Below are 26,950 nucleotides of genomic sequence, written 5' to 3'. Positions count from 1 at the left end.
ACTGTATAATATTTAGCTTCACAAAAATTGCAAGTAGCATATTGTTAGTATAGCCCACCCTTTACTACTAAACAGGTTATGATTCTACAGTTGAAATATGTCCTAACTTTTTTTTTAGTTACTTTCAACTGAGAGACTGGTTCTACCTTCACATCAAGAATCTGACCACTTCTCCAGGGGCACCTGGGTGGCTCAGTGGGTTAAAGCCTCTGCCTTCAGCTCAGGTCATGATCCCAGGGTACTGGGATCAAGCCCCGCATCAGGCTCTCTGCTCAGCAGGGAGCCTGCTTCCTCCTCTCTCTCTGCCTACTTGTGATCTCTGTCAAGTAAATAAATAAGTAAATCTTAAAAAAAAAAAGAAAGAATCTAACCACTTCTCACCACCTCCACTACTGCCACTGTGATCCAAGCCACCTTCATCTTTCAGGTGGATTATTGCAGTAGATTTCCAAATGAACTCCTTATTCTACCTTGACTTTCTCCATTGGAAACAGCAGGCAGAGTGGTCCTAGAAATGTTAGATACTGTGTCTTACTCAGAAAGTGGCTTCTCATCTCAGAGCAAGAAGCCAAAGTCCTTACTATGACTGATAGATCCCTGTGCTGTCTGGTCCCTAGTCAGCTCTCAGATCTCATCTACTGTTTTTGCCCCTATTTTAGTCCAGCCACATTTGCTTCCTTTCATCACATTCAATATCCTCCTTTGCACTGGTTGTTTGCCCTGCCCTGACCTTTCTAGCCTCACATACATGCATCACTCTCTCCTTCCCCTCCTGTAGGCCTCAGTGAAGTCATTCCTGGCCTCTATCTAGAATTCCAAACACCCCCTTCCCTTGAACTCTTCCTAGCCTCTTCACTGGCTCTATTTTTTTCTTAGTGCATATCACTATGTGACATTATTTGTTTTACTTTTTTTAATCTTGTTTTTTGTCTGTCTGTCCCAGTGTACTGTGAGCTGTGTGAGGGCAGGGATTTTTGGCCTGTTTTGATTACTGCTTCTATCCCAGTACACAGAAAGTGCCTCAAATGTTAGATACTCAATAAATATTTGTTCTGTGTGCTGGCAAGGTTATGGAGAAGGGGGAACCCTCCTGTTGGTGGGAATGCAAGCTGGTGCAACCACTCTGGAAAATAGCATGGAGGTTCCTCAAAAAGTTGACAATAGAGCTACCCTATGACCCAGCAGTTGTACTACTGGGTATTTACCCCAAAGATACAAACATAGTGATCTGAAGGGGCAACGTGCACCCGAATGTTTATAGCAGCAATGTCTACAACAGCCAAACTATGGGAAGAACCTAGATGTCCATCAACAGATGAATGGATAAAGAAAATGTGATATATATACACAATGGAATACTATGCAGCCATCAAAAGATGAAATCTCGCCATTTGCGATGACGTGGATGAAACTAGAGGGTATCATGCTTAGTGAAATAAGTCAATCGGAGAAAGACAACTATCATATGATCTCCCTGATATGAGAAAGTGGAGATGCAACATGGGGGGCTTGGTGGGGGAAGGAAAAGAATAAATGAAACAAGATAGGATCAGGAGGGAGACAAACCGTAAGTGACTCTTAATCTCACAAAACAAACAGGGTTGCTGCGGGGAGGGGGGTCAGGAGAGGGGGGTGTGGTTATGGACATTGGGGAGGATATGTGCTATGGTGAGTGCTGTGAAGTGTGTAAACCTGGCAATTCACAGACCTGTACCCCTGGGGATAAAAATACATTATATGTTTATTTAAAAAAATAATAATAAAATTGATTAGAAAAAAAAAGTAAAAAATATTTGTTCTGTGAATGAATCCATTTCTTTATTGTTTAATTCCTACACATGGGATGCTTAGGTGGCTCTGTCTGTTAAGTGTTTGCCTTGAGCTCAGGTCACAATCCCAGGGTGCTAGGATCAAGTCCTGCATTGGGCTCCCTGCTGAGCAAGGAGCCAGCCTCTCCCTCTGCCTGCTGCTCCCCTGCTTGTGCCCCTGCCCCCCACCCCAATAAATAAAAGCTTTAAAAAATAATAAAAATATTTCCTACACTACCGTACCAACATTTTTTTTTAAAAGACTTTGTCAGAGAGAGAGGATGCTAGCAGGCAGATTGGCAGGCAGAGGCAGAGGGAGAAGCAGGTTTCCTGCTAAGCAAGGAGCCCGATGTGAGATTTGATTCCAGACTGGGGATCATGACCCGAGCCGAAGACAGCTGCCTAACCAACTGAGTCACCCGGGCGTCCCTACCCTACCAACATTTTTAAAAATTAATAATAGGAGTGACTGAATGGCTCAGTTGATAAGGCATCCAACTCTTAAATTTCGGTGCAGGTCAATCTCAGGGTGGTGAGATGCGGCTCCACACTCAGTGGGGAGTCTGCTGGAGATTCTCCCTCTGCCTCTGCCCCTCCCGCTGCTCACACTCTCTCTTAAAAAGGTAAATCTTAAAAATGTATATGTATAAATTAATAATGTTTATACTTACAGGAGCATAGGCTCTAGATTTTAGGAATAGAGAGCCCCCACCAAACCCCCAGCCTAACACACACCTTCTTATGCCCTTATCTTGAAGTAATCCTAAGCCTTATATGTATATGTCAGTTCTCGCCCCCATACTAACTACCCCATCTTAAAAAAAAAGGGGGGGGGGTATTTAATTATCTTTTTCCTTCTCATCTCCCATATCAAAACCTGCAGTGAAAGAGTTCTTAACTGAATTTCACTTAACTGAACCTCAGTTAACTGCCTGATGGGATTAGCCAGTGTTCTTATTCCCTCTGTAAAACATATTGATTAATGCTTACAGCCTACTGACTGCTCTTAGCTTAATGTTCACAGCTGGTAGACTATTCTCTAGTAAGCCTTTGTGCTTTCACCTACTCTAGTTAAATTGCACGCATATCAAAATCAGTTGTGTTTATTCTTAAGCATGATTATAGCAGGTCTATCTTACTATAAATTGCATATTATAATATTAAATATATAATATTTATGATAATTTTTAATTAATAAACTTTATGTTTTATAGACTTTTAGGTTCACAACAAAATCAAGCAGAAAGTACAAAGAATTCGCACATATTCCCTGTCCTCACACATGCCATACTCCCCTCCACCATCAACATCTCCAGCCAACACCATATATTTGTTACATCAGTGAGCTTGATTAACATAATCATCACCCAAAACGCTAGTTTACATTAGGGTTCACTCTTGGTGTGGTACCTTCTGTGGGATTTGACAAATGAATGATTATATATCCACAATTGTGGTATTGTGCTGAATAGTTTCTCTCCCCTAAAAATCCTTTGTGTTCTGTCTGTTCACCCCGGCTTCCCCTCTAACCCTGGCAGTCATTGTCTTTTTACTGTTTCCATATTTTGCCTAATCTGGATGTCATATGGATGGAATCATATCATACGTAATATTTCCGATTGACTTCTTTTACTTAGTAGTATTCATTTACGTTTATTCCATGTCTTCTCATGGCTTGATAACTCACTTATTTTAGCACTGAATAATATTTCGTTATCAGTATGTATTACAGTTTGTTTATCCACTCAGCAACTGAAAGACATGGTTGCATCCAAATTTTGATGTTACGAATAAAGCTGCCGTAAACATTCGTGTGCAGGTTTTTAGTGGATGTAAGTTTTCACTTCCTTTGGGTAAATACCAAGGAACTCAATTGTTGATAAGAATGTACTTTTGTAAGAAACTGTCAAACTGTCTTCGTAGTGGCTGTACCTTTTTTACATTCATTCCCACCAGCAGTGGATAGAATTCTTGTCCTAAATCCACATCGGCATTTGGTGTCATCAGCATTACAGATTTTAACCGTATTAGTTTAGTATTAGTATTAGTGTTAGTGTTAGTGTTAGTGTTAGTGTTAGTGTTAGTGTTAGTGTTAGTGTTAGTATTAGTTAACCGTTACAGATTTTAACCATATCTAGTAGCTATGTATTGGTAGTTCGTTGTCTCACTTCAATTCCTTAGTGACGTGATATTGAACATCTTTTCATATAGATACTTGCCATCTGTTTATCCAGTTGATAGGTGGAACTGTTGGGTTCATCTACATCCTTACTGATTTTCTATCTTCTCGATTTGTCTCTTTCTCTTAGAGGGGTGTTAAAGTCTCCAACTATAATGGTGGATTCATCTATTTCTCCTTGCACTTTTATCAGTTTTTGCCTCACACATTTTGACCCTTTGTAGTTAGACATATAAACATTAAAAATTATTACGTCTTCCTTGAGTATTGTCCCTTGGCATTGTCCCTCTTTATTCCTGATGACTTTCTTGCTCTGAAGTCTGCTCTCTCTGAAATTAATATAGCTACTCTTGCTTTCTTTTGATTGGTGTTATATCATTTCCCATTCCTTCATTTTTAATGTATGTGTGTCTATATATTTAAAGTGGGTTCCTTATAGACATCATATAGTTGAAACTTGTGTTTCATTCACTCTGAACATCTCTTTCAGTTGTGTATTTAGAACATTGACATGTAAGGCAATTATTAATATAATTAGATTAATGTCTGTCATCTTCATTACTGGTTTCTATTTGTTGCCATTGTTCTTTGTTCCTTTTTTATTTTTTTCCTTTTTTATGTTCCACACCTTTTCTGCCTTTGGTGGTTTTAATTGAGCATTTTTTATTCCATTTTCTCTCCTTTCTTACCATATCAATTCTATTTCTATTTTTTTCTTTTTTTTTTAAGTGGTTGCCCTAGAGTTTGCAATATTTTAAAACTACTCCAAGTCCACTTTCAAATTAACACTGTTCCATTCATGGGTAGTTCAAGTACCATATAACAGCAAAATACTCCTAATTCTTTTTTCTCATCCCTTGTATCATTACTGTCATTTATTTTACATAAGTTTGTGTGTGTGGGCATACATAATCAAATACACTGTTGCTGTTATTACTTCAAAGAAGCTGTTATCTGTTAGATCAATTAAGAATAAGAAAAATAAACCTTTTTATTTTGCCCTCACTTACTCATTTTCCAGTGGTCTTCCTTTCCTTATATGGGTCCAAGTTTCGGACCAGTGTCATTTTTTTCTTCTTTTTGAAAAACATTTTTACTTCTTTCTTTTTTACTTTTTTTTTTTTTTTACTTGAAAATTTTTGTTTCTCCCTCACTTTTGTAGATCATATCATAGGATACAGAAATTTAGGCTGTTGTTTTTTTTTCTCTCAATGCTTCGTATATTTTTATTTGACAGACAGAGATCACAAGTATGCAGAGAGGCAGGCAGAGAGAGAGAGGAGGAAGCAGGCTCCCTGCTGAGCAGAGCACCCAATGCGGCACTCTATCCCAGGACCCTGGGATCACGACCTGAGCCAAAGGCTGAGGCTTTAACCCACTGAGCCACCCAGGAGCCCCTGCTTCCTATATTTCATTCCCCTCTCTTGATTACATACTTTCTAAGGAGAGATTGGATATAATTCTTATCTTTGCTTCTGTAGGTTAGGTATTTTTAGGAAGCTGGCTTCTTTCTTAACCCCCTCCCCCTCAGGATATGTGTGTGGATCAATTTTATTTTAAACCCAGTGTTTTATTTTAACATACAGTGCTATATTAGTTTCACGTCTACAGTGTAGTGACCCAACCTTCCATACATTAATCAGTGTTCATCAAGACAAGTGCATTCCTAATGCCCTTCAACTTTTCATTCATCCCCCCCCCCAGCCACCTCTCCTCTGGTAATCATCAGTTTGTTCTCTGTACGAGTTAAGAGTCAGTCTCTTGGTTTACCTCTCACTCTCTTTCTTTTCCTTTGCTTGTTTGCTTTGCTTCTTAAATTCCGCATGAATGAAATCATGTATTTGTCCTTCTCTGACTGGCTTATTTTGCTTAGCATTATACTGTCTAGGACCATCCAAGTCACTGCAAATAGGAAGATTTTATTCTTTTATACCTGAATAATACTCCATTGTATATATACATCTCATCTTCTTTATCCATTTACCTATTGATGGGCACTAGGCTACTTTCATAGTCTGACTATTGTCAGTAATGCTGTAGTAAACATAGGGGGGCATATATCCCTTCAAATGCTGTTCTCACATTCTTTGGGTTAATAATACTCAGTAGTGTGGTTACCGAGTCACAGGGTAGTTCTATTTTTAACGTTTAGAGGAAACTCCATATTGTTTCCCACAGTAGCTACACCAGCTTGCATTCCCACCAACAGTGCACAAAAGTCTTGCTTTTTTTCCACATCCTCACCAACACTTGTTTCTTGAGTTTTGTATTTTAGCCATTCTGGCAGATGTCAGGTGATATCTCATTGTGGTTTTGATTTACATTTCACTGATGATGATGTTGAGCAAGTTTTTATATGTCTGTTGGACATCTGGATATCTTTGAAGAAATGTCTGTTCATGTCTTCTCCTTTTTAATTAGATTATTTGGAGTTTTGATGTTGAATTGTATTAGATCTTGATATATTTTGGATACTAATCCTTTGTCGGATATGTCAGATATGTCGGAAGAATATATATGCAAATATCTTCTTCCATTGAACAGGTTGTCTTTTAGTTTTGTTGATTTTCTTCTTCACTGTGCAGAAGTTTTTTATTTTGGTGTAGTCCCAGTAGTTTATTTTTGCTTTTGTTTCCCTTACTCCAGGAGACCTATCTAGAAAGGATGTTGCTATGACCATTGTCAAAGAAATTACTGCCTGTTTTCTAGAATTTTTATGTTTTCAGGTCACATATTTAGATGCTTAATCTATTCTGAGTTTATTTTTATGTATGGTGTAAGAAAGTGGTCTAGTTTCATTCCTTTGCATACAGTTGTCCAGTTTTCCCAAGACCATTTGTTGAAGAGACTGTCTTTTTTCCATTGCATATTCTTGCCTCTTTGTAGAAGATTAATTGATGATATAATTGTGGGTTTATTTCTGGCCTTTCTATTATGTGTTTGTTTTTGTGCCAGTACCATACTGTTTTGATTGCAATAGCTTTGTAATATAACTTTAAGTCTGGAATTGTGAAACCTCCAGTTTTGTTTTCAAGACTGTTTTGGCTATTTGGGATCTTTTCGTGATTCCATACAAATTTTAGTGTTGTTTGTTCTAGTTCTGTGAAGAATAATGGTGGTATTTTGATAGGGATTGCATTATATGTCTAGATTGCTTTGGGTAGTATAGACCTTTTAACAATATTTGTTAAATCCATGAGCATGGAATGTCCATTTCTTTGTATCAACTTCAGTTTCTTTCATAGCTGTTTTATACTTTTCAGAGTACAGGCCTTTCACCACTTTGGTTAAGTTTATTCTTATGTATCTTATTATTGGGTACAATTGTAAATGGGATTGTTTTTCTTGATTTCTCTTCTGCTGCTTCATTATTAGTATATAGAAATGCAACAGAGTTTCATATATTGATTTTGTATCCTGTAGCTTCATTGAATTCATTTGTCAGTTCTAGTATGTTGGCTTTTTTTGTGGAGTCTTTAGCATTTTCTATTTATAGTATCATATCATCTGCAAATTGTAGAAGTTTTACTTCTTCCTCACCAATTTGGATGCCTTGTCTGATTGCTGTGGCCAGGACTTCCACCACTATGTTGAATAAAAGTGGTGTATGTAAGTTGACATCCTTTACTTGTTCCTGACCTTAGGAGAAAAGCTTTTTTTTTTTTTTTCCCCATTGAGTAAGATGTTAGGTGTGGATTTTTCATATAAGGCCCTTATTATATTGAGGTATATTCCATGTAAACCTATTATATTGAGAGTGTATATCATAAGTGGGTATTGTACTTTATGAAAGCTTTTTCTGCATCTGTTGAAATGATAATGTTTTTTATCCTTTCTCTTATTTTTCTTTAAGATTTTATTTTTAAGTAATCTCTGCATCCAATGTGAGGCCCAAACTCACAGCCCCAAGAGCAGGAGTCGCATGTTGTACAATTGAACCAGGCCAGGCACCCCTATCCTTTCTCTTATTGATGCAATGTGTCACATTGATTGATTTGTGAATATTGAACCCCCCTTGCATCCTGAGAATAAATCCCACTTGATTGTGGTGAATGATTTTTTAAATATATTGTTGGATTCAGTTTGCTAGTATTTTGTTCAAGATTTCTACATCTGTGTTCATCAGAGATACTGGCTTTAGTTTTCATTTTTTGTGGTGTCTTTACCTGATTTTGGTATCAGGGTAATGCTCACCTCACAAAATGAATTTAGAAGTTTTCCTTCCTCTTCTATATTTGGAAAACTTTGAGAAGAGTAGGTATTAGCTTTTCTTTAAATGTTTGATAGAATTCATCTGTGAAGCTGTCTGGTCCTGGACTTTTTGGTTTTAGGGGAGATTTTTTATTAACTGATTCTTTCATTCCTGGTAATCAGTCTGTTTAAATTTTCTATTTCTTCCTGCTTCAGTTTTGATAGATTATATTTTTAGGAATTGATCCATTTCTTTTAAGTTTGTGTAATTTATTGGCATATAATTTGTCATAAATCTCTTACAACCATTTGTATTTCTGTGTTATTGGTTAGTTCTCCTCTTTCATTTGTGATTTTGTTTATTTGAGTTCTCTCTTTTTTTGAGGCTGGCGGAGGTTTATCAGTTCTTTTTTATCTTTTCAAAAAGAACCAGCTTCTGGTTTCAAGAATATCTTCTTCTCCTCTTCTTCTTCTTCTTCTTCTTCTTCTTCTTCTTCTTCTTCTTCTTTTTTGGTTTCTATATCATTTATTTCTGCTCTCATCTTTATTATTTCTTTCCTTCTGGTTTTGGGCTTTGTTTGTTCTTTCTCTAGATCCTTTAGGTAGGTCAGGTTGTTTATTTGAGATTTTTTTTTTTATCTTGGGGTAGGCCTGTATTGCTATAAACTTCCTTCTTAGACCTGTTTTTCCTACATTCCAAAGATTTTGGAGCATTCTGTTTTCATTTTCATTTCTCTCCATGTAATTTTTTATTTCTTCTTTGATTTCTTAGTTGACCCAGTCATTATTTAGTAGCATGTTCCTTTGCTTCCATTTGTGCTCTTCCTAGATTTTTTCTTATGGTTGATTTCTAGTTTCATAGCATTGTGGTCAGAAAAGTTATATAGTATGACTTAGATATTTTTTAATTTGTTGAGATTTGTTTTGTGACCTAATATGTGATCTGTTCTGGAGATTGTTCCATGTGTATTTCAAAAGAATTTATATTCTGCTCTTTTCATATGGAATGTTCTGAATATATGTGTTACATCCATCTGGTCTGGTGTGCTATTCAAAGCCACTCTTTCCTTGTTGATTTCTCTTCAGATGATCGGTCCATTGATGTAATGGGGTGTTAATGTCTGTACTCTTATTATATTGCTATCGATTGGTTCCTTTATGTTTGTTTTAAATGTTATGTATTTGGGTACTCCCATGTTGGTTACATAAATATTATAATTGTTATAACTTATTGTTGGACTGTCCCTTTAATAATTATATATATATGTCCTTCTTTGTCTCTTATTAAAGTCTTTATTTTAAAGTCTATTTTGTCCCTTATCAATATTGCTACCCCAGCTTTCTCTCAACATCCATTTGCATGATACATGTTCCTCTGTCCCCTCATTTTCAATGTGCATGTGTCTTTTGGTCTTAATTGAGACCGTTATAGGCAGTGTACAGATGGGTCTTGATTTTTATCCATTCTGTCATCTTGTGTTTTTTGATTGGAGAATTTAGTCCATTTATACACAAAGTGATTATTGATGGATAGGTATTTGTTGCCATTTTGGTAGCTGTTTTGTGATTGTTTTTGTAGTTCTTATCTGATCCTTTCTTCTCTTCCTCTCCTTTACAGTTTGCTGGCTTTCTTTAGTAATATACTTGGGTTCCTTTCTCTTTCTTCTTTGAGTATCTCTGTTTGGTTTTTGATTTGTCATTACCATTAAGTTTTTATATAACATCTTCTGCATATAGCAGTCTATATTAAGTTGATGGTTGCTTAAGTTTGAACCCAGTCTTTTCTCTATTCCCTCCCGCATGTTATAGCTATATGCTATCATATTTTACATTCTTTTGTTTTATGAATCTTTTGAGTGATTTTTACCAATATACTTATTTTTACTACTTGTGTATTTCCTACCTTTCTTACTCTTACTTATGGCCTTTCCTTTCTACTCACAGATTCCCCTTTAACATTTCTTGTGGGGCTCTTGTAGTGGTCATAAACTCTTAGCTTTTGTTTGTCTGAGAAAGTCTTTTATCTCTCCTTCTGTTCGGAATGATAGCCTTGCTGGATAACGTATTCTAAACTGCACTTTTTTTTTTTTTTTTTGGGTACTTTGAATGTATCATGCCACTTTCTTCTGGCCTAAAAACTTCTGCTGAAAACCACTTCGAGTCTTACGGGCTTTCCTTTGTGTATAACTCTCTTCTTTTCTCCTGTTGCTTTTAAATTTTCTCTTTTCATCATTACTTTTTTACATTTTACTTACTATATGCCCTGGTGTAGACCTTCTTGGTTTGATTTTGTGGGGGAATCTCTCTGCCTCCAGGATCTAGGTATCTGTTTACTTCCTCAGATTAGGAAAGTTTTCAGCTATTATTTCTTCAAATAAATTTTCTGTCCCCTTATCTCTCTCCTCTTCTCCTGGGATCTCTATAATGCAAATGTTGTTACACTTGGTGGAGTCACTGAGTTCCCTAAGTCTGTTCTCATTTTGCATATTTTTTTCCTCTTACCTTTCAACTTGATTAGTTTCCATTAGTCTGTCTTCTGGATGGTTAATTCATTCCTCTACTTTTTCTAGTCTGCAATTTATTCCATCTGGTGTATTTTTAATCTCATTTATTATGCTCTTCATCTCTGATTCTTTTTTATCTCTTTGTCAAAGGTCTCCCTGTTGTTCTCCACTCTTTTCTCAAGTATAGTGAGTATCTTTATGATCATTATTTTAAATTCCCTGTCAGGCATATTACTTGTATCCATTTAGCTTAGGTTTCTTGCTGTGGTTGTGTCCTTTTCTTTCAGTTGGGACATACTCCTCTCTCCCATTTTGTCTAATGCTCTGCGTCTGTTTCTGTGTGTTAGGAAAGTCAGCTATGTCTCCTGCTCTTGAAAATAATGGACTTAAGAAGAAGAGGTCCTGTAGTGCTGTGCAGGTCAATGTCCTTTGTTTACCAGGACCTGGTGCTTCAAGGGGTGTTTGCCGTGTGTGTTGCATATGTCCCACTATTGTGTCTGGGCCACTTTTTCCTTCAGTCCAATTGTCTACAGAGACTCTCTTTGCCTGTTTTTGCACAGTATTTGGTCCACAGTCAGGGTGTGCATTTTTTTTTTTAAGATTTTATTTATTTATTTGACAGACAGAGATCACAAGTAGGCAGAGAGGCAGGCAGAGAGAGAGGGGAGGAAGCAGGCTCCCTGCAGAGCAGAGCGCCCGATGCAGGACTCGATCCCAGGACCCTGGGATCATGACCTGAGCCGAAGGCAGAGGCTTTAACCCAGTGAGCCACCCAGGCAATTTTAACAAGGTTCACCTAGGACACGCAAGGCCCTCTACCACTGCCAGAACTGAGGCTCTGCAAAACACATGGATTGGGAGGTGGGTTGGGGGATGCAATGTTGGCACAGTCTTCTCAGGGAGGTACAGTCTTCCCAGGGAGGTAGACTTGGCTGGGACTGAGGCCGACTTGACTGGAAAGGATGGATCCACCAAAGCGCATGGAGGTGGGGTTTGGTGTAAACAACTTAGGTAGTAAATAGTGAGTGTGTCTGCTGTGCTGGTTCCTGCAGGTGGCTGTGTATCTCCTGCCAGCTCCTTAGTACCTGGAAAAGTCCCTCAGTGATCCCTGCCCCTCTAGGACACACTCAGGAATGAGTAAATTACTCTCCCTCTCATATGCCCCAAGCATTCTTTAAACTGCTGCTTCTGTGCTGTATTTCAGCTGGCTGTTTGTTTTGCTGTCTCTTTAAAGGCAGGGACTCAGCTTCCTATAACCCTCTAGGCTCTCCCAGAACTGAACCCATTGATTTTTTTAATTCCATGCTTTAAGTCCCATTGGTTTTAAGAACTCAGGAAATTTGGCCTTTCTCACTTTCAAAGCCAAATGTTATAGGGGTTCATCTTCCTCGTGCAGGCTTCCCAGTGTCACGGTTTGTTTCTTTCTCTCTCCTAGCCTGAAGCTCACTTCCTCCTACCACCCTCCCCAACAGACAAGCACCAGTAGTTCGGCCCCCACCACATCTCCACCCTTCCTACCCTCTTCAGTATGGCCTATTCTCTATCTTTAATTGTGGAGGTTTGTTCTCCCAGTCTGCAGGTATTTTTCTGGGTTATTTACACTGATGTGAGTATTGTCTAGTTGTATTCATGGGACGAGGTGAGCGTAGGGTCTGTCCACCCTCTTTGCAGCCTTCCCTCTATTCTGGCTTCTTTCAAGATTTTTTTCTTTATCTTTGATTTCCTGAAGTTTGAGTATGATTTTTTTTTTTTTTAACTAAAGCTTTTTTGTTTGTTTTTTGCATTATCCTGTTTGATGTTCTCTGAGTCTCTTGGACCTGTGGACTATTGTGTGATATTAATTTGGAGGAATTCTGTCACTGTTGCTTCAAATACTGCTTTTGTTCTTTTCTCTCCTCTACTGCTATTCCCATTATATGTATGTTACAGCTTTTGTAGTCACTCCAGGTTTTGGATAATCTGTTCTTTTGTTAATTCCAGTCTGTTTTCTCTTTGCTTTTCTGTTTTAGAAATTTCTCTTGTCATATTATCAAATTCAGAGAATCTATCCTCAGCTATGTCCAGTCTACTAATAAACCCATTAAAAATATTCATTTATGTTACAGTGTTTTTTTTATCTCGAACATTTCTTTTTGATTCATTCTTAGAATGTCCATCTCTCTTTTATCTGTTTATATCTTATATTATCTGTCTCTTCCTGCATTGTCTACATTTTCCATTAAAGCCCTGAACTTATAATTTTAAAATGTTCTGGTCTGAAAACTTCAGTATTCATGCCATAGAGTACTTGTTCAGTCTCTTCAAACTGTGTTTTTTTTCTTCCAGTATGCCTTGTAATTTTTTTGTTGAAGAGTTGACATGATATACTGGATAGAAGGAACTGTGGTACATAGGCCTTCAGTAATGTAGTGGTAAGGGTAGAGGGAGAAGCATTCTATAGTCTTATAATTAGGTCTCAGTCTTTTGGTGAGCCTCTGCCCCTGGACTATAACCTCTCATGCTTCTCAGGGTTGTTTTTTTTTTCCTCCCTTTAGGTGAGACAGGATGGCTGGAGGGGGCTGGAGTTGTATGTTTCCCTTAACCCATGTGGAAAGCTAGAAGGGCTAGAATTGATATTTCCTTAGCATTCCTAAAAAATGTGGTAAGAATATGGAGAATTTGGAACTCTCATATTGTTAGGAGGAACATAAAATGCACAGATGCTTTGGAAGACACGTTGGCAGCTCCTCAAAATGTTAAATGTGGAGTTACCATATGACCCAGTGATTCCATTCCTAGGTATATGCCCAGGAGAACTGAAAACACGTCCACAAGAAAACTTGTACACAAATGTTCATAAACAGCATGATTCATAGTGACCAAAAAGTAGAACTAACCTAGGTCTGTCAGCTGAAAATGGATAAGCAAAATGTGGTATAGCCATGCAATGGAATGTTACTCATCCATAAAAAGGAATGAAATGCTGATGCTACAGCGTGATGAAGCTGTGTGATAAACACCGTTATGCCTAACAAAAGGAGCTAGACACAAAAGGCCACATCATGTATGATTCCATTTATATGAGATGTTCAGAACAGGTATATAGCCATAAAGACAGAAAGGAGATTAGTAGTTACCCAGGCCTAGGAGAAGGGCAGAATGAAGAGTAACTGCTAGTGGGTACCAAGTTTCTTTTTGGGGTGATGAAAATGTTCTAAAATCAATCATGGTGTTGATTGTATGGATAGCCTTATAAATATATAAAAGCCACTGAATTGTATGTTTTAAGGGATGAATTTTATGGTATGTGATTTATATGTTTAAAAAAGCAACTTCGGGTGGCCTTTGATGTGAGTCAGGGATAGGGAGGTAAAGAGAGGAGGGTGAGTGGGAGGGTTTGAGTGACTTAGGTTTGAATTGGTTGGAAAAGTTTGTCAGAGCTGTTATGGCATCTGGGGAAGATCCTAAGAAAATGTGGAATGATTGCAGAGAACATTGAGGGCCTACTTGTGGTTAGATAAATTTACAGGAGCATCCTTTGTGATTTTTCTCCAACACCATCTTGAGCTAAAACTCAGAATTGATCTATATCTGAGGTGTAAAAGGAGTGGCAAGGCAAAGAATTTGAGAGTGTTGACGAAAGAATATTTGAAATGTGGCCATGGAATCTAAGCTGGACAGAGAAGGGAAAATCAAGGGCCAGTGAATAGAGGTTTGTGTGGTTAGAGGTCAGTTGTAGTAGAAGTAATTGAGAGAGCTGAAATGATAGGGAATAGTGGTCAAAAAGACTTGAATTTGAGGCTGGTTGGACAGACAACATGATTTTTTAAAGAACTGGGAGTTTTACATAAGGCTTTTAGTGTGGAAAATGAAGGCAGAATCTCTCCTCTCAGCTCTGAGGTATGTGATGAGGAGGGAATATAGTGCCTCTCTATGAAAGAACTTAATGAAGTGAGATTAACATACAAAAGTAAGGAAAGGGCACTTGAAAATAGCCAACCCCAGAAAACCTAAGTACAAATTAGGCTTCCAGCACTGTCCAACACATTTGGAATAATGTAGTCTCATTGTTGAGATCATCCCTCTTGTTGGGAAGGGTTACTAGGAAAATCTTAGTTGAGGAACATTTCTTAAACTCCACCTCTGTTGACCAAGCAGTGTTCTGACTATGATTTGGTGCCCCATATTTACTACAGGGAGAAAATGTGTTGATTGCCCAATAAATATCTAGTGTACTTACTATAATTGTCATTATAATTTTTATTATTGTCATTAAAATACCTTAAATTGGCACCCTGTTTTATATATCTTTCTTTCTTTTTTTTTTTCCCCAGTGAGTGAGTGGCTAGCATTCGAGGGTATTTTGGGATTTTCAAAGCTACAGTGTAGACCCTCATTCAAAGTGTAAGCCCCAAAGTAATGCTGTTTTTTGATGCCTCCAGGTAGAAGCCTTCACTGGGAGGTCCCTTCTGCAAGGAAACATCTGTGTGTTATGCTTACTTATATAAACTGCAGTGGAAAACCAGATTTGTATATTGCTTTGACTTTGTGCATATTTCTCTTCTTTCCCCTTCCAGAGCAGCATTCATTACATTTCTTAAGTGCTTCACATAGAATTTCAAAGTTCAGTGTGACCTCTGTACTGGGACACTATCAGACACAGATGCTACACTGAAAGGCTTTTTGGCAGTCAGTGGCTTAGTAGCCGTGATTCACTTTGAATCACCCCCTCATGGACCATATGAAAGCAGATTCTTGCAGGAGCCCAGCCATGTTCTTGGGAATCGTTTTCTTTTCCAACTTATTGGACTAGTTTAGAGGCCTTTGGGTTTCACCGGACTTTTTCCTTATTTCCTTCTTTTGTTGATCTTGGCCCCTTAACCCTCCACCCACTTTATTACTCATTTCTTAAGGACCTGACTACTCAGTAACACTAGAGAAAGTATATCTGAAGCCACATGGGTTGCATAAAACCAACTTAAGAAAAAAAAAGGGCAAGAAACTTGTGTTCTCTCAGCTTCCTTTGTTTATATGATCTGTTTATATGTTGCTAAGGTTGTGTTGTCCAGCTGCTTCCCAGTATCTCAACAATGACTGAAGATAACTGGGCAGCACCCTGAGAGGGTCATGTTGGCAGAGTGAATGACAAGACCTTTCATTCAGCCCCTGCCAGATAATATATTGCCTTTGAGGTATGATGGATGCCAGAAGCTTCAGATGCTAAATCTTAAATGTCTTGAAAGGCCATTTACATTTAGGAAAGATGTTTAGAAAGAAGCCAGCTAACTGAGTCCTTCCTTATAAAGTTTGGGAGTAAATATCTGGCTATTTGAATGTTTGCTTGAGGTTTACAATTAGGCTGTATGGCATCTAATTGATTAGTGGGGGTTTTGATAAGATGAATATCAGGGTAAGGCGACATTAGCAGTCCTTAAAGCCCAGGCTCTAATCTGGTATGTGCATAATGTAAATTAAAATTAAATTAAAATGAAGTGCGCTTACATCAGGATTATTCTAGAAAACATCCCGAATGGAATTTTGCCGTACGTGTTAGATCCCCCCGTAAGCTCCCCTGTCTTCAAGGAATTGAGCAAGCATCCCTGCACGTGGAAGAAACTGATTGAGTCTGAAGTTCCTCTCTCTGCTTACCAGGCTCTACCCACCGCAGGGGGTAAGGGACCCACAGATGCGGGAGGTTTTTTTGGGTTTTTTGGGGGGTGGGTGTTTGCAGTAAGCTGTGTAGGAACCTTGGTCTGCTAACTAACAAATTTAGGAGGAAAAACAAGAAGATAAGTAAGAATAAGAGGTAAGCCGTCAGTGTTACCATTTTGGAAGAAAATGACTGTACTCAACCTTTAGAATTTGGTGTCGGCGTCATCTGCGTCTTGGTGTTTCCTCCTCCGTGGGCTGAATCCCACCTAGCTCTGCGTGGGCTGCTGTGCCTTCCCCTTCACTGCGGTTTCATTCGGTCTCCTTAGCAGCAGCCCCTGAAATAACTGCTGGGGGAGCTCCTAAATGAATCCTCATAATTTGCTTCTCAGTTCTCCCCGTTTGATTGAGGCACTCTTTTCCTTGAGTGGTTCCCAGTTCCACTTAAGTGGCTACTGTTTGGGGTCACTATTGAATGTTTTGTTTGACTATCACTTTCATGATGAATGGGAGGTCACTGCCTTTAGCTGTGTGGTGAAGCCCTCGTGGTGAGCCTTGAAAGGAAAAAATCTCTTTGTAGTGATATGCTAAATGAAATGACTCTCTTTGTGACTCTGTCCTTTTATCCTTTCAGTCTGATAACCTCAGGTTCTTGTGATTTATTTGGTTTCCTTCCATTAAGCTCAGTAGTTTCCTGTACCCAGGTGCATGCTATTTCCGTTGGTCATCATGGGGATACGGAGCATATTTCTGACCTGGAAGTGTGGTTGCTTTGACTCTGCACCACATCAGTATGCCTTCCAGCCTCCACTTCCTCTGCATTATTTCCTTTCGGAGGGCTCAGTTTGTTACCATTTAATCTAAGGATGATTCATCTGGGACTGAGACCCGGTAATGCTGTAATAACAATACCTTGCTTTATATAATAATACTCAAAGTACTTAGGATCTTAGCCTTTCTCTGTTTATGAAGCTCTTTTAGCTTAATCCTCACAGTAACCCTGTGGGTCAAGTCAGCAATTTCGTCTGTGTCTAAGCTGGTAAAACTGTATCTCAAAGACACTGAATAACTTGTTCAGGGACGCACTGCTTCTGAGTTAGTCTGCTTAATAGTTTTTACAGAAAATGAAGAATGCTTTTGAAGATATTCTGCTTGAACAGAAAGGAATTTCCAAACGTGTCCCATTTATTAAAATCTAACTCTTTTTAGTCTGGTCCTTCGGTAAGACCAAAGTCAAGAGCTCATTAACCAGAGTTTAAATTGTCATGTCCAAGTCAAGAAAATAAATATTGAGGTCAGTTTCTATTCTGCTGCTGGTGTGATAAGTTTAGGGAAGGCTGGCGCTTAAATTAATGGAACTTCAACTGGAAGTAATTAAGGCAATATCATTATTTTCTTATCCTCTCTTCCTTTTAGAGAGATGGAAACCTTGATGACTAGCTCCACCCTGCCACCCCTTTTTGCAGATGAAGATGGCTCCAAGGAGAGTAATGATCTGTCTACAACTGGGTAAGCAGCTGCTTTGGGACCCTGGATCTCTCGGCCTAGGCTTCAAACCAGAGCTTCTGACAATGTGTGAGGTCCTGAAGAAAACATTTTATGTGATAAAAATAGAAGGTATGTTTGTTATGCTTTGCAAAGAGAGTGAGAGCCACTGTAAGCTGCTCTGTTATCTGCATTCAGCCATCACTTGCAGTGCCCTGGTTCCTGTGAACTGGAACAGCAGTATGTGGACCTAGGAAACATCATCAGTTCCTCCCGGTTAAGAGAATTACGTAGTCTCCATTAAGTGAATACCTGCCACGGGGATCGCTCTGAAAATCAAGTTCATTCTCTGTTTGAATTGCCACAGATGTTGGAATGATTTTCCCCCCAAAGGTCAGATTGTTTTTTTAGATCAGATTTTGTAATATGGCTCTTTTATTCAAGATGCCTGCGAGCTCTGAGTAACTTCTGTTCCCTTTTCTTCCCCCCCATCTCCTTTCTTTGGTAATTTTTGGACAAATATGTAAAAGAATATAAAAAAGGGCTAATAGTCCCTCTTCCCTTGAAAATCTCTATTCCACTTGAATTTTTATCTTTTCTATTTAGAAGTTATTGGCCATGGAAGAAATATAGATTGCTAGATTGAGGTGCTAGTTAATCTCTATGACGAATTATTTTAGTACTCTGTAGAGCTCTTTAAAAATAGACTACACTTTGTAATTCTGTTTCCTTCCCTCACATTTACTTCTTTCCTCATTAATATTTGCCTTCTGACCTTACTATTCAGATAAAACTGCTCTTTTAGACTTTTCAGAAGCCTAGTTGCTAAATCCAATTTACTCAAGAAAAATTTTCTGAGTGTCTTCTATGTGCCAGACACTGTTCTAGGCACTGGATACTAAGCAATGACCAAAGCAGATAAAAATACCAGCCCTGTAGAGCTTAAATACTACTAGGGACATCAGGCAATAAACAGGATAAATAAGTAAAATACATACTATGTTCTTAAGAACTATGGATTAACAAATAAAGCAGGGAAGAGGGATTGGAAGTCTTTGGGGTGGTTTTAGATAAGATGGCCCCAGGAAGTCTTTAAAAGTGGATTGAATAAAGACCTGAAAGAAGTAAGGTAGCTAGCATGCAGTTCTCTGGGGAAGATTATTCGAGGCAGAGCGGGGAGTAAGTGCAAAACTCCCTGAGTTAAGAGTGTTTCTACCTATTAGAAACAGTCAGGAGGCCATTGTGGCTGGAGCAGAGTACCCCAGAGGAAGGGTAACTGAGGCCTCCATCAGCACTTTCTGAGTCAGAAAGTCTGAGGGCCAGAGGTTTGACACTCTAGTAAGTTCCCAGGCGACGTCAGTGCTGCTGGTGTGAGGCCCATACTTTGAGTAGCTGCAGTCTAGATCATGTAGGTTCTTATAGGTCAGAGTAAGCACTTTAACTGGCACTCCAAGTGAGGTGGGAAAGCTTTGGATGATTTTGAGTAGAATGATATGATCCAGCTTACTTCTTAATGAGATCCTTGTGGCTGTTAAACTGAAAATAGAGTGACAGGAACAGGGGCTGAAGCAAGGAGATGAGTTAAGCTCCTGAAATAATTCAAGTGAGAGATGATGACTTAAAGAGCATCACTAGTGACTTCGACAAGTCTTTTTGGTGGAGTAGTAGGGGTGAAGCATCAGTGGAGAGAGTTGCAATGATCATGGGAATGGGGCTTGGTGACAAATAGAGAATTCTACATATATTTTAAAGATAAACCCAGTAAGATTTGCCTGAAAAACCAGATGAGATGTGAAAGGAAAGAAAAAAGCAGTCAAAGACAACTCCAAGCTCTTGGCCTAAGTAACCAAAGGGATGGAATTGCCATTAACTTCCATGGAGGAAACTGAGCAGGAGCTCAGTTTTGGAAATTTTAAACATTTATTTATTTATTTTGAGAGGGAGAAAAAGAGCACGAATCAGGGGAGGGACAGAGAGAAAGACTCTCAAACACACACCCCCTGAGTACCAAGCCCGACACAGGGCTGGAGATCATGACCTGAGCCAAAATCGAGTCAGACACTTAAACAACTGAACCACCCAGGTGCCCCAGTTTTGGAGATTTTAAATTTGAGTTGCTTGTTAGATATCCAGGTAGAGATGTCAAATAGACCACTTGATATAGGGCTTTGAGGTTAGGGAAGTCTAGACCAGAAAAAGAAACATGGGAATCATCGGCATATACCTCATATTTAAAACCAGGAGACTGGTTGAGATCACCAAAGAAATGAGTACTATGTAGACAGAAAAGAGAAGAGATCTAATGCCTGACCATTAGCATTTAGAAGCCAGGTAGAAGAGGAAGAGTCAACAAAGAAGACTGAAGGGAGTAGCTAAAAAGGTAGCAGAAAAACTAGAGGAGTGCATGGTCTCAGAAACCAAGTAAAAATATTTCAAGAGGTGGGAAGTGTCAGAAACTTCTGGAAGATCAGATAAGATGAAGGCTGAGAAGTGACACTGAATTTAGCACAGATGGCATTGGTGACCTTGGCAAGAGTTGTAAGCACAAATCTCCTTTGGGTTAGGTTTAAGAGAGAATGAAAGGGGCGCCTGGGTGGCTCAGTCGTTAAGTGTCTGCCTTTGGCTCAGGTCATGATCCCAGAGTCCTGGTATCGAGCCCCACATTGGGCTCTCTGCTCAGCAGGAAGCCTGCTTCTTCCTCTCCCACTCCCCCTGCTTGTGTTCCCTCTCTCGCTGTGTCTCTCTCTGTCAAATAAATAAAACCTTAAAAAAAAAGAGAGAGAGAGAGAGAATGAAAGAAGAGAACTGGAGTCAATACATGTCAACAGTTCTTTCCAGGGGACAGATCTTCCTCAGTTACCATGGGGTTGCATGCAGAAATGCACTTAATACCACCTAACCTACCAAACACGGTAGCTCGGCCCAGCCTACCTTAACCATGCTCCAAAGTAGCCACAGTTGGGTGAGATCATCTAACGCAAAGCTGATTGTATAATAAAGCACTGACCATCTCATAATTTGTGGACTGTTGTACTGAAAGTGAAGGAAGAGTGGTTGTATGGGTCCAGAAGGGTATCGGTTATTTACCCTGGTGATCGCAGGGCTGACGGGGAGCTAAGGCTCCCTACTGCTGGGTAGCATCGGGAGAGAGTGTCACACCTCATATCACTAAGCCTAGGAAAAGATTAAATTCAAAAGTCCAGGTGTGGTGTCCACTGAATATATTTTACTTTCATAACATCCTAAACTTGAAAAGTCATAAATCAAATCGTCTTAAATTGGGAACTGCCCGTATAAATAATTCTGTAAAGGAAAGGAGAAAAATGAGGTGGGATCAAGAGAGTACTTTTTGTTTCACTTTGTTTTGTTTTGAAATAAGAGTCAAAATATCACATTTGTAGACTGATTAGGCTGATCCCAATAGACTGGGAAGAATTGGTAATGCCAGAAAGGGCAGGATCGTTAAAAACCTGTATTTGAGGTGAAAAAATAATGAATACTGTTTTTCTGAAAATAAATAAATTGGAAAAAAAATAAATAAATCAGCTTATCAAAGAAAAAAAAAAAAAACCTGTCTTTGAGTAGGCTAGACACTGTGGGGTCCACAGCACAAATGGAAGGCCTGTTGGCTTTAACTAAGAGCGTGCCAGTTCATTCATAGGAACAAAAGAACCTTTTTTTTTCTTCAGTCTTTATCCAACTTGCCATCTCTAAGGCATTTGGTGCATGTGACCACTCCCCTCTGGTTCCTGTTCATTTCAGTCAGGGTTCATAGGATTGGTATGCATTTCCAAACCTCATTCTCATATTTTACTGAAATAAGAGTGTACAAGAATTAGTAACTAAAATGTTGATGACACCATTGAAATGAGAATGACAGTGAGAGAACAAGTTGCCAAAGACATCACAAATGATTGAAGTATCTGGAAAACACAGCTACCAATGTCAAACTGGGTGTCTGATGGCATCTCTTTTCAGAGAACATGATTGGCATTGAGTTCATAGATTCTCTTAGCCTTTTTTTTTTATTTTTATTTTTTGAGATTTTATTCATTTATTTGACAGAGAGAGACCACAAATAGGCAGAGTAGCAGACAGAGAGAAGGAGAAGCAGACTCCCTACTGAGCAGAGATCCCAATGTGGGGCTCGATCCCAGGACCCTGGGACGATGACCTGAGCTGAAGGCAGAGGCTTAACCCTCTGAGCCACCCAGACGCCCCTCTTAGCCTTTTTCATAGGATCTCAAAGACCTTAAAAATGTTGGAAACTCCTTCTTCAAATCATCTATTATATTTTCTAGAAAGGGTCAGAAAGTATAATTTCTTTCACTTCAGACCAGTCTATAGCTGCTTTCATTAATTTCTCAGCCCACTATAATCTGGTTTTTATTCCCATTATTCCACTAAAACTATAGTCCCTAAAATTGCCAGCAACCTTCAGGTCTTCAAATTTAGCAGATACTTTTTAGCCTATCTTCTTTGACATCTATTTCAGTCGAGCACTGAAACTATTTTTTGAATGCTCTGTAACTGTGCTGGAGACATTGTTTACAGTTACACAAATGAAGTGGGGGAATTAAAACTGGCTTCTGCTTCTGCTGGCAGGGAAATTTGTCTTGAACCGTGGTAAATAGGAATTTTTGATGCCATTGATAACTGAACCATTGCATATCTGCCTGTTATTCTTAAGGTTAACCCACCCAGAGGTTCCATACAGTAGCGGGGCCACGTCATCCACCAACAATCCAGAATTTGTGGAGGATCTCTCCCAGGGTCAGCTGCTTCAGAATGAGGCTTCAAATACAACAGAAGGCACTGAACAGAGGCATGAAGATGAGGTAAGCGGTGGCATTGCTTCCTGTTACCAGTCTCTGAAGTTTCCAAAGGAGCAGTCAGCTAGGGAATTGATCAGAGTGTTCATCCTCTGGCCTTCTTAGGTTCTGCAGAATTTTCTTCATTGAACCGTGCTGATTGTTTCATATAAAACTGTATTCATGGTTTTAATGACATGGGGACAAGTAGACTCTTTTCCCCCTACTTAATAAATTTACACCTACATCATATTACATGCTCAACAAATGCTTGTTGAATGAATGAATGATTTAAGTAAGTGACACATGAGAAGAAGTCCCCATGCCCTTGTTCAAGGCCACACATTGCACACCAAGCCCTACAGTGTGGAGTTCTATGTACTGAAAAGGATTCACACCACTTACCAGGCCATTCACCTTCCCCTAGAGGGCGTCTGTCCAAACTTACGAGGTTCAAAGGTGGGGGAGGGGAGCATCAGTCATGCCCTTTTTGGGTTTTTGTCGACCTTCCTCACAAATGATTGATTACATCGTCCATGTTTTAAAGCATCTTTTTTTAGCCATAAAAGAGTAGCACCCCATTAATTTTGTCTTTTTTCTTATTCTAAGTGAGCTTTTTTTCATGTTGGAATCCTTAAAGATTATAATGAATGCTTAAAGCTTCTTAAATGTCTTAAAAATCCTTGGAGCGCCAGTTAAGCGGCTACTTTCAGCTCCTGGGATCGAGCCCCACATAGGGCTTCCTACTCAGTAGAGAGCCTGCTTCCTTCCTCTCCCTCTGCCTGCTGCTCTGCCTACCTGTGCTCTCTCTCTATCTCTCTGTCAAATAAATAAAATCTTAAAAAAAATAAGTCTTAAAATCCTTAGTAGCTTTAATGTTACTAAGTTTATAAGGCAAAAACAGGAAAAAAAGTTGATACCAGGGGCACTTGAGTGGCTTAGTGGGTTAAGCCTCTGCCTTCGGCTCAGGTCATGATCCTTAGGGTCCTGGGATCAAGCCCCACATCGGGCACTCTGCTCAGCGGGGAGCCTGCTTCCCCGTCTCTCTCTGCCCGCCTCTCTGCCTACTTGTGATCTCTCTGTCAAATAAATAGATAAAATCATTTAAAAAAAAAAAAGCTAATACCAGATACACCACTTGCCCAATGGTGAATTAATTATTGCACCGTTTTGTATATATTTTGAGGAATATGGTCATGTAATTAATATTTAGATGTTTTTGTCCCAATTTGCTTATCTTTCTCTCATCTGAAATAAAAATTCTTGGATCCATAAAACTATTAACTGATAGGCTGTTGTATTTGTAAAATTATGAAGCAGAAATGTGATGTAGTTTGCATCTCATTAAAAGACCTGTGGTAAAACATCAGTGGGACCTCAGACCTTTCTTTTTTTTTTTTTTTAAGATTTTATTTATTTGACAGAGAGATAGAGAGATCACAAGTAGGCAGAGAGAGAAGGGGAAGAAGGCTCCCCGCTGAGCAGAGAGCCTGACTCGGGGCTGGATCCCAGAACCCTGGGATCATGACCTGAGCTGAAGGCAGAGGCTTTAACCCACTGAGCCACCCAGGAGCCCCCCTCAGACCTTTCTTTAAACCGTTTGAGGTAACCTTATCTTTTGGTTTAATTAATAACATATAAAGACCTCTAACCTTACGAAATAAATATCTCGAGGAGCAGGTCATCAAAGCAAAAGAACTAAGTGTTCATGTTGGATATATTGATGAAATTTTTCTAAGACTTAGCTATTAATTTAAAAATCTATATGTTGTATATGTGGTGGTTATTTTCTATCCTACATGTTCTCGAATGTTTATATTTCAATAAACCTCTACCTCTTCACACACACACACACAAAAAAAAATCTATATGTTATCTGCTGTGGGATATGAACTGGTCTTTGAATGAAATCAGTGAAAAACATCCTTCACGAATGATTTTTAATCCCTGTACTACAACGTGTCTCTTTGTCTGCCCAGTGCTTGTGACATCTTGTTCTGATCTACTGTGACAGCATCTGTTTTTCTGGCACAGTGCTATGTATGTGCTACATTTCTCATTTAGAATAGTCTCCTGTCAGGAGTCTGGACTTGTTAAGTGCATATGAAGGCTGAAGCTTATATGATCATGGTACCCCTTATTCTCATCAGTTAGGATTAGCCCTTAATGTAACAGTTCGTAGTGTGGTACATAAAAGGGTGTGCAAGTGAACTATCTGGAATTCCTTCTTGAAGACTGCATGGCAGTCATTTGTGCCTATGACAAATCTGGAGAGCTTTGAATATCCAGTCCCTTAATAGTAGGAAAATGCAACTCGTGTCCTGTTTTGTTCATTTGTTTTACTCTGGTATTACTTGGGCAGTTTTGTAATTTGGTTTTTGGTTTTTCATTTTGTCTTATAGCAAAGAAGTAAACGAGGAGGTTGGTCCAAAGGAAGAAAGAGGAAGAAACCTCTTCGAGACAGCAATGCACCCAAATCCCCCCTTACAGGCTATGTTCGGTTCATGAACGAACGTCGAGAACAGCTTCGTGCAAAGAGACCAGAAGTCCCATTTCCAGAAATCACAAGGATGCTAGGCAATGAATGGAGTAAACTGCCTCCTGAGGAAAAACAGGCAATTATTCCTATTCCCGATCCTTTGCTTGGTTTTGATTTTACCTCGAAGACAGCTTCTTTCAGAAAAGCAAAGTGGTTGGATAGTTGTTTCTTCAGTTTTGTCACAGAGTCTAGGAGAACAGAATAGCACGATTCACCATAGTTCTCTTCTCTAGCACGTGGTTTTTACATGGTTTCAGGGTCTGCTGCAGGGGTACAAGCTGGAGGGACTCTAGGAACTCCACCTCCCGACCCCCCACTAACCAAAAGCAGCTCCACTTTTATATGATTTATGTGCTGAGAATTCATATAAGAATTGTGTAAAAAATGATTCAGTATTACAGAATTAAGAGATCTATCAATATAATTTATTCCACTGAATTAAATGTAAAGTCGGGACACCTGGGTTGCTCAGTCGTTAAGCATTTGCCTTTGGCTCAGGTTATGATCCTAAGGTCCTGGGATCGAGCCCTACATCTGGCTCCCTGCTAGGCAGGAAGCCTGCTTCTCCCTCTCCCACTCCTCCCTGCTTGTGTTCCTTCTCTTGCTCTTCCTTTCTCTGTCAAATAAATAAATAAAATCTTAAAAAAAAAACAAAAGTCATGAGTTAAATGAGAAAGAAGGTCATTTGATAAAATTCTGCTGTTCACATAAGATTCTTGTTTAAATTCTTTTAACTAGAGCCCTGGCAGATTTAGCCTACTATGAAAAATAAACCAAGAACTATTTCAATTCTTTGTTTTCTAAGACAGAAACTAACACTATTGCCAGACTGAAACAAATCCATTTGTTAGAGAGTTCAGAGGAATTAAGGACAAGATAGCCACAAATTGGTTGAAATGCCACAAAAGTGGAGCGATTGTAATGATTTTGGGGGTGGCTTGGGGTTAAAAGTTCCCAGCATTTGCAGCATCTACCAGATATCTGTATTTCTTTTCTGTCTCATAGTCTTTAAAAAGGATTCCAAACAGACTAAAACCAAACTGAAAAATACTCTTGGGAATTAACTAAAATCAGAACATTTCAAGGAGATTATATTAAGTTGCAACTTGAAGCTCTTTGTGGGAGCAAGGAAGTAGAAAGCAATGCATATCATCCCTTGTTTCAGCTGTAATGCATAAAGGGATCCTGAGCTGTACATAGCTCATTTCTCTTTTCTTTTAATTTCTTAATTTCAAAATTAGTACATGTTCATTATTTAAAATTTCTTTAGATGTTACAGAAGTACATAAAGAAAAAAGCAAAAGTAACAGTAGTCCTTTCCAGAGATAACCACCATTAGGTAGATAGGGCAAGGGTTTTTTGTTTTTAACTTTTTATCTTGAAAAAAATTCAATATGCAGAGTTACAAACACGGAATATGGTACAAAGAACACCCAAAGATCCTTTTACCCACATTCATCTGTAGTTAACACACTGTACCCCATTTCTTCATTTATATGTGCACTCACACCCTCCTGGGCAAACTTCATGTGTACATGTGCTCATGTTCACACGTGTGCACTCTCTTTCACTCACTGACACGTGCCTGTATGCTCATGCTCTTTACCACTGACACACACATGCTTACACCTGCATGCTCTTGCATTCACACACACACACACTTTTTGAAATCATATGAGGTTAAATTACACACTTCATGGCTGTGTATCTGTAAATATTTTAATGTGTGTTTCCCCAAAATAGGCATATTCTCTTACACAACTGTAGTTTCGTTTATCAACTTTACGATTTTATTTTAACACAGT

The 26,950-nt window shown here is 38.9% G+C and overlaps 1 protein-coding gene across 2 annotated transcripts in view; it reads left to right on the top strand.

Annotated features, from left to right (window-relative positions):
• The window catches only part of HMG20A (high mobility group 20A), a 75,175-nt gene that overhangs the window by 30,836 nt on the left and 17,389 nt on the right, over positions 1-26,950 (top strand). For both annotated transcript variants that reach the window (XM_044232058.1, XM_044232059.1), the window contains 3 exons: positions 17,727-17,819; positions 22,486-22,633; positions 25,009-25,221. In XM_044232058.1, coding sequence (XP_044087993.1) covers positions 17,731-17,819; positions 22,486-22,633; positions 25,009-25,221 — 450 coding nt within the window. In that variant the 5' untranslated portion in view covers positions 17,727-17,730. The remainder of the gene's footprint in view (positions 1-17,726; positions 17,820-22,485; positions 22,634-25,008; positions 25,222-26,950) is intronic.

Source organism: Neovison vison, chromosome 13, assembly GCF_020171115.1.
Source record: "Neovison vison isolate M4711 chromosome 13, ASM_NN_V1, whole genome shotgun sequence".
Taxonomy (NCBI): domain Eukaryota; kingdom Metazoa; phylum Chordata; class Mammalia; order Carnivora; family Mustelidae; genus Neogale; species Neogale vison.
Note: the sequence above shows the minus strand (reverse complement) of the source record. Positions and strands in the feature narration are given on the sequence as shown.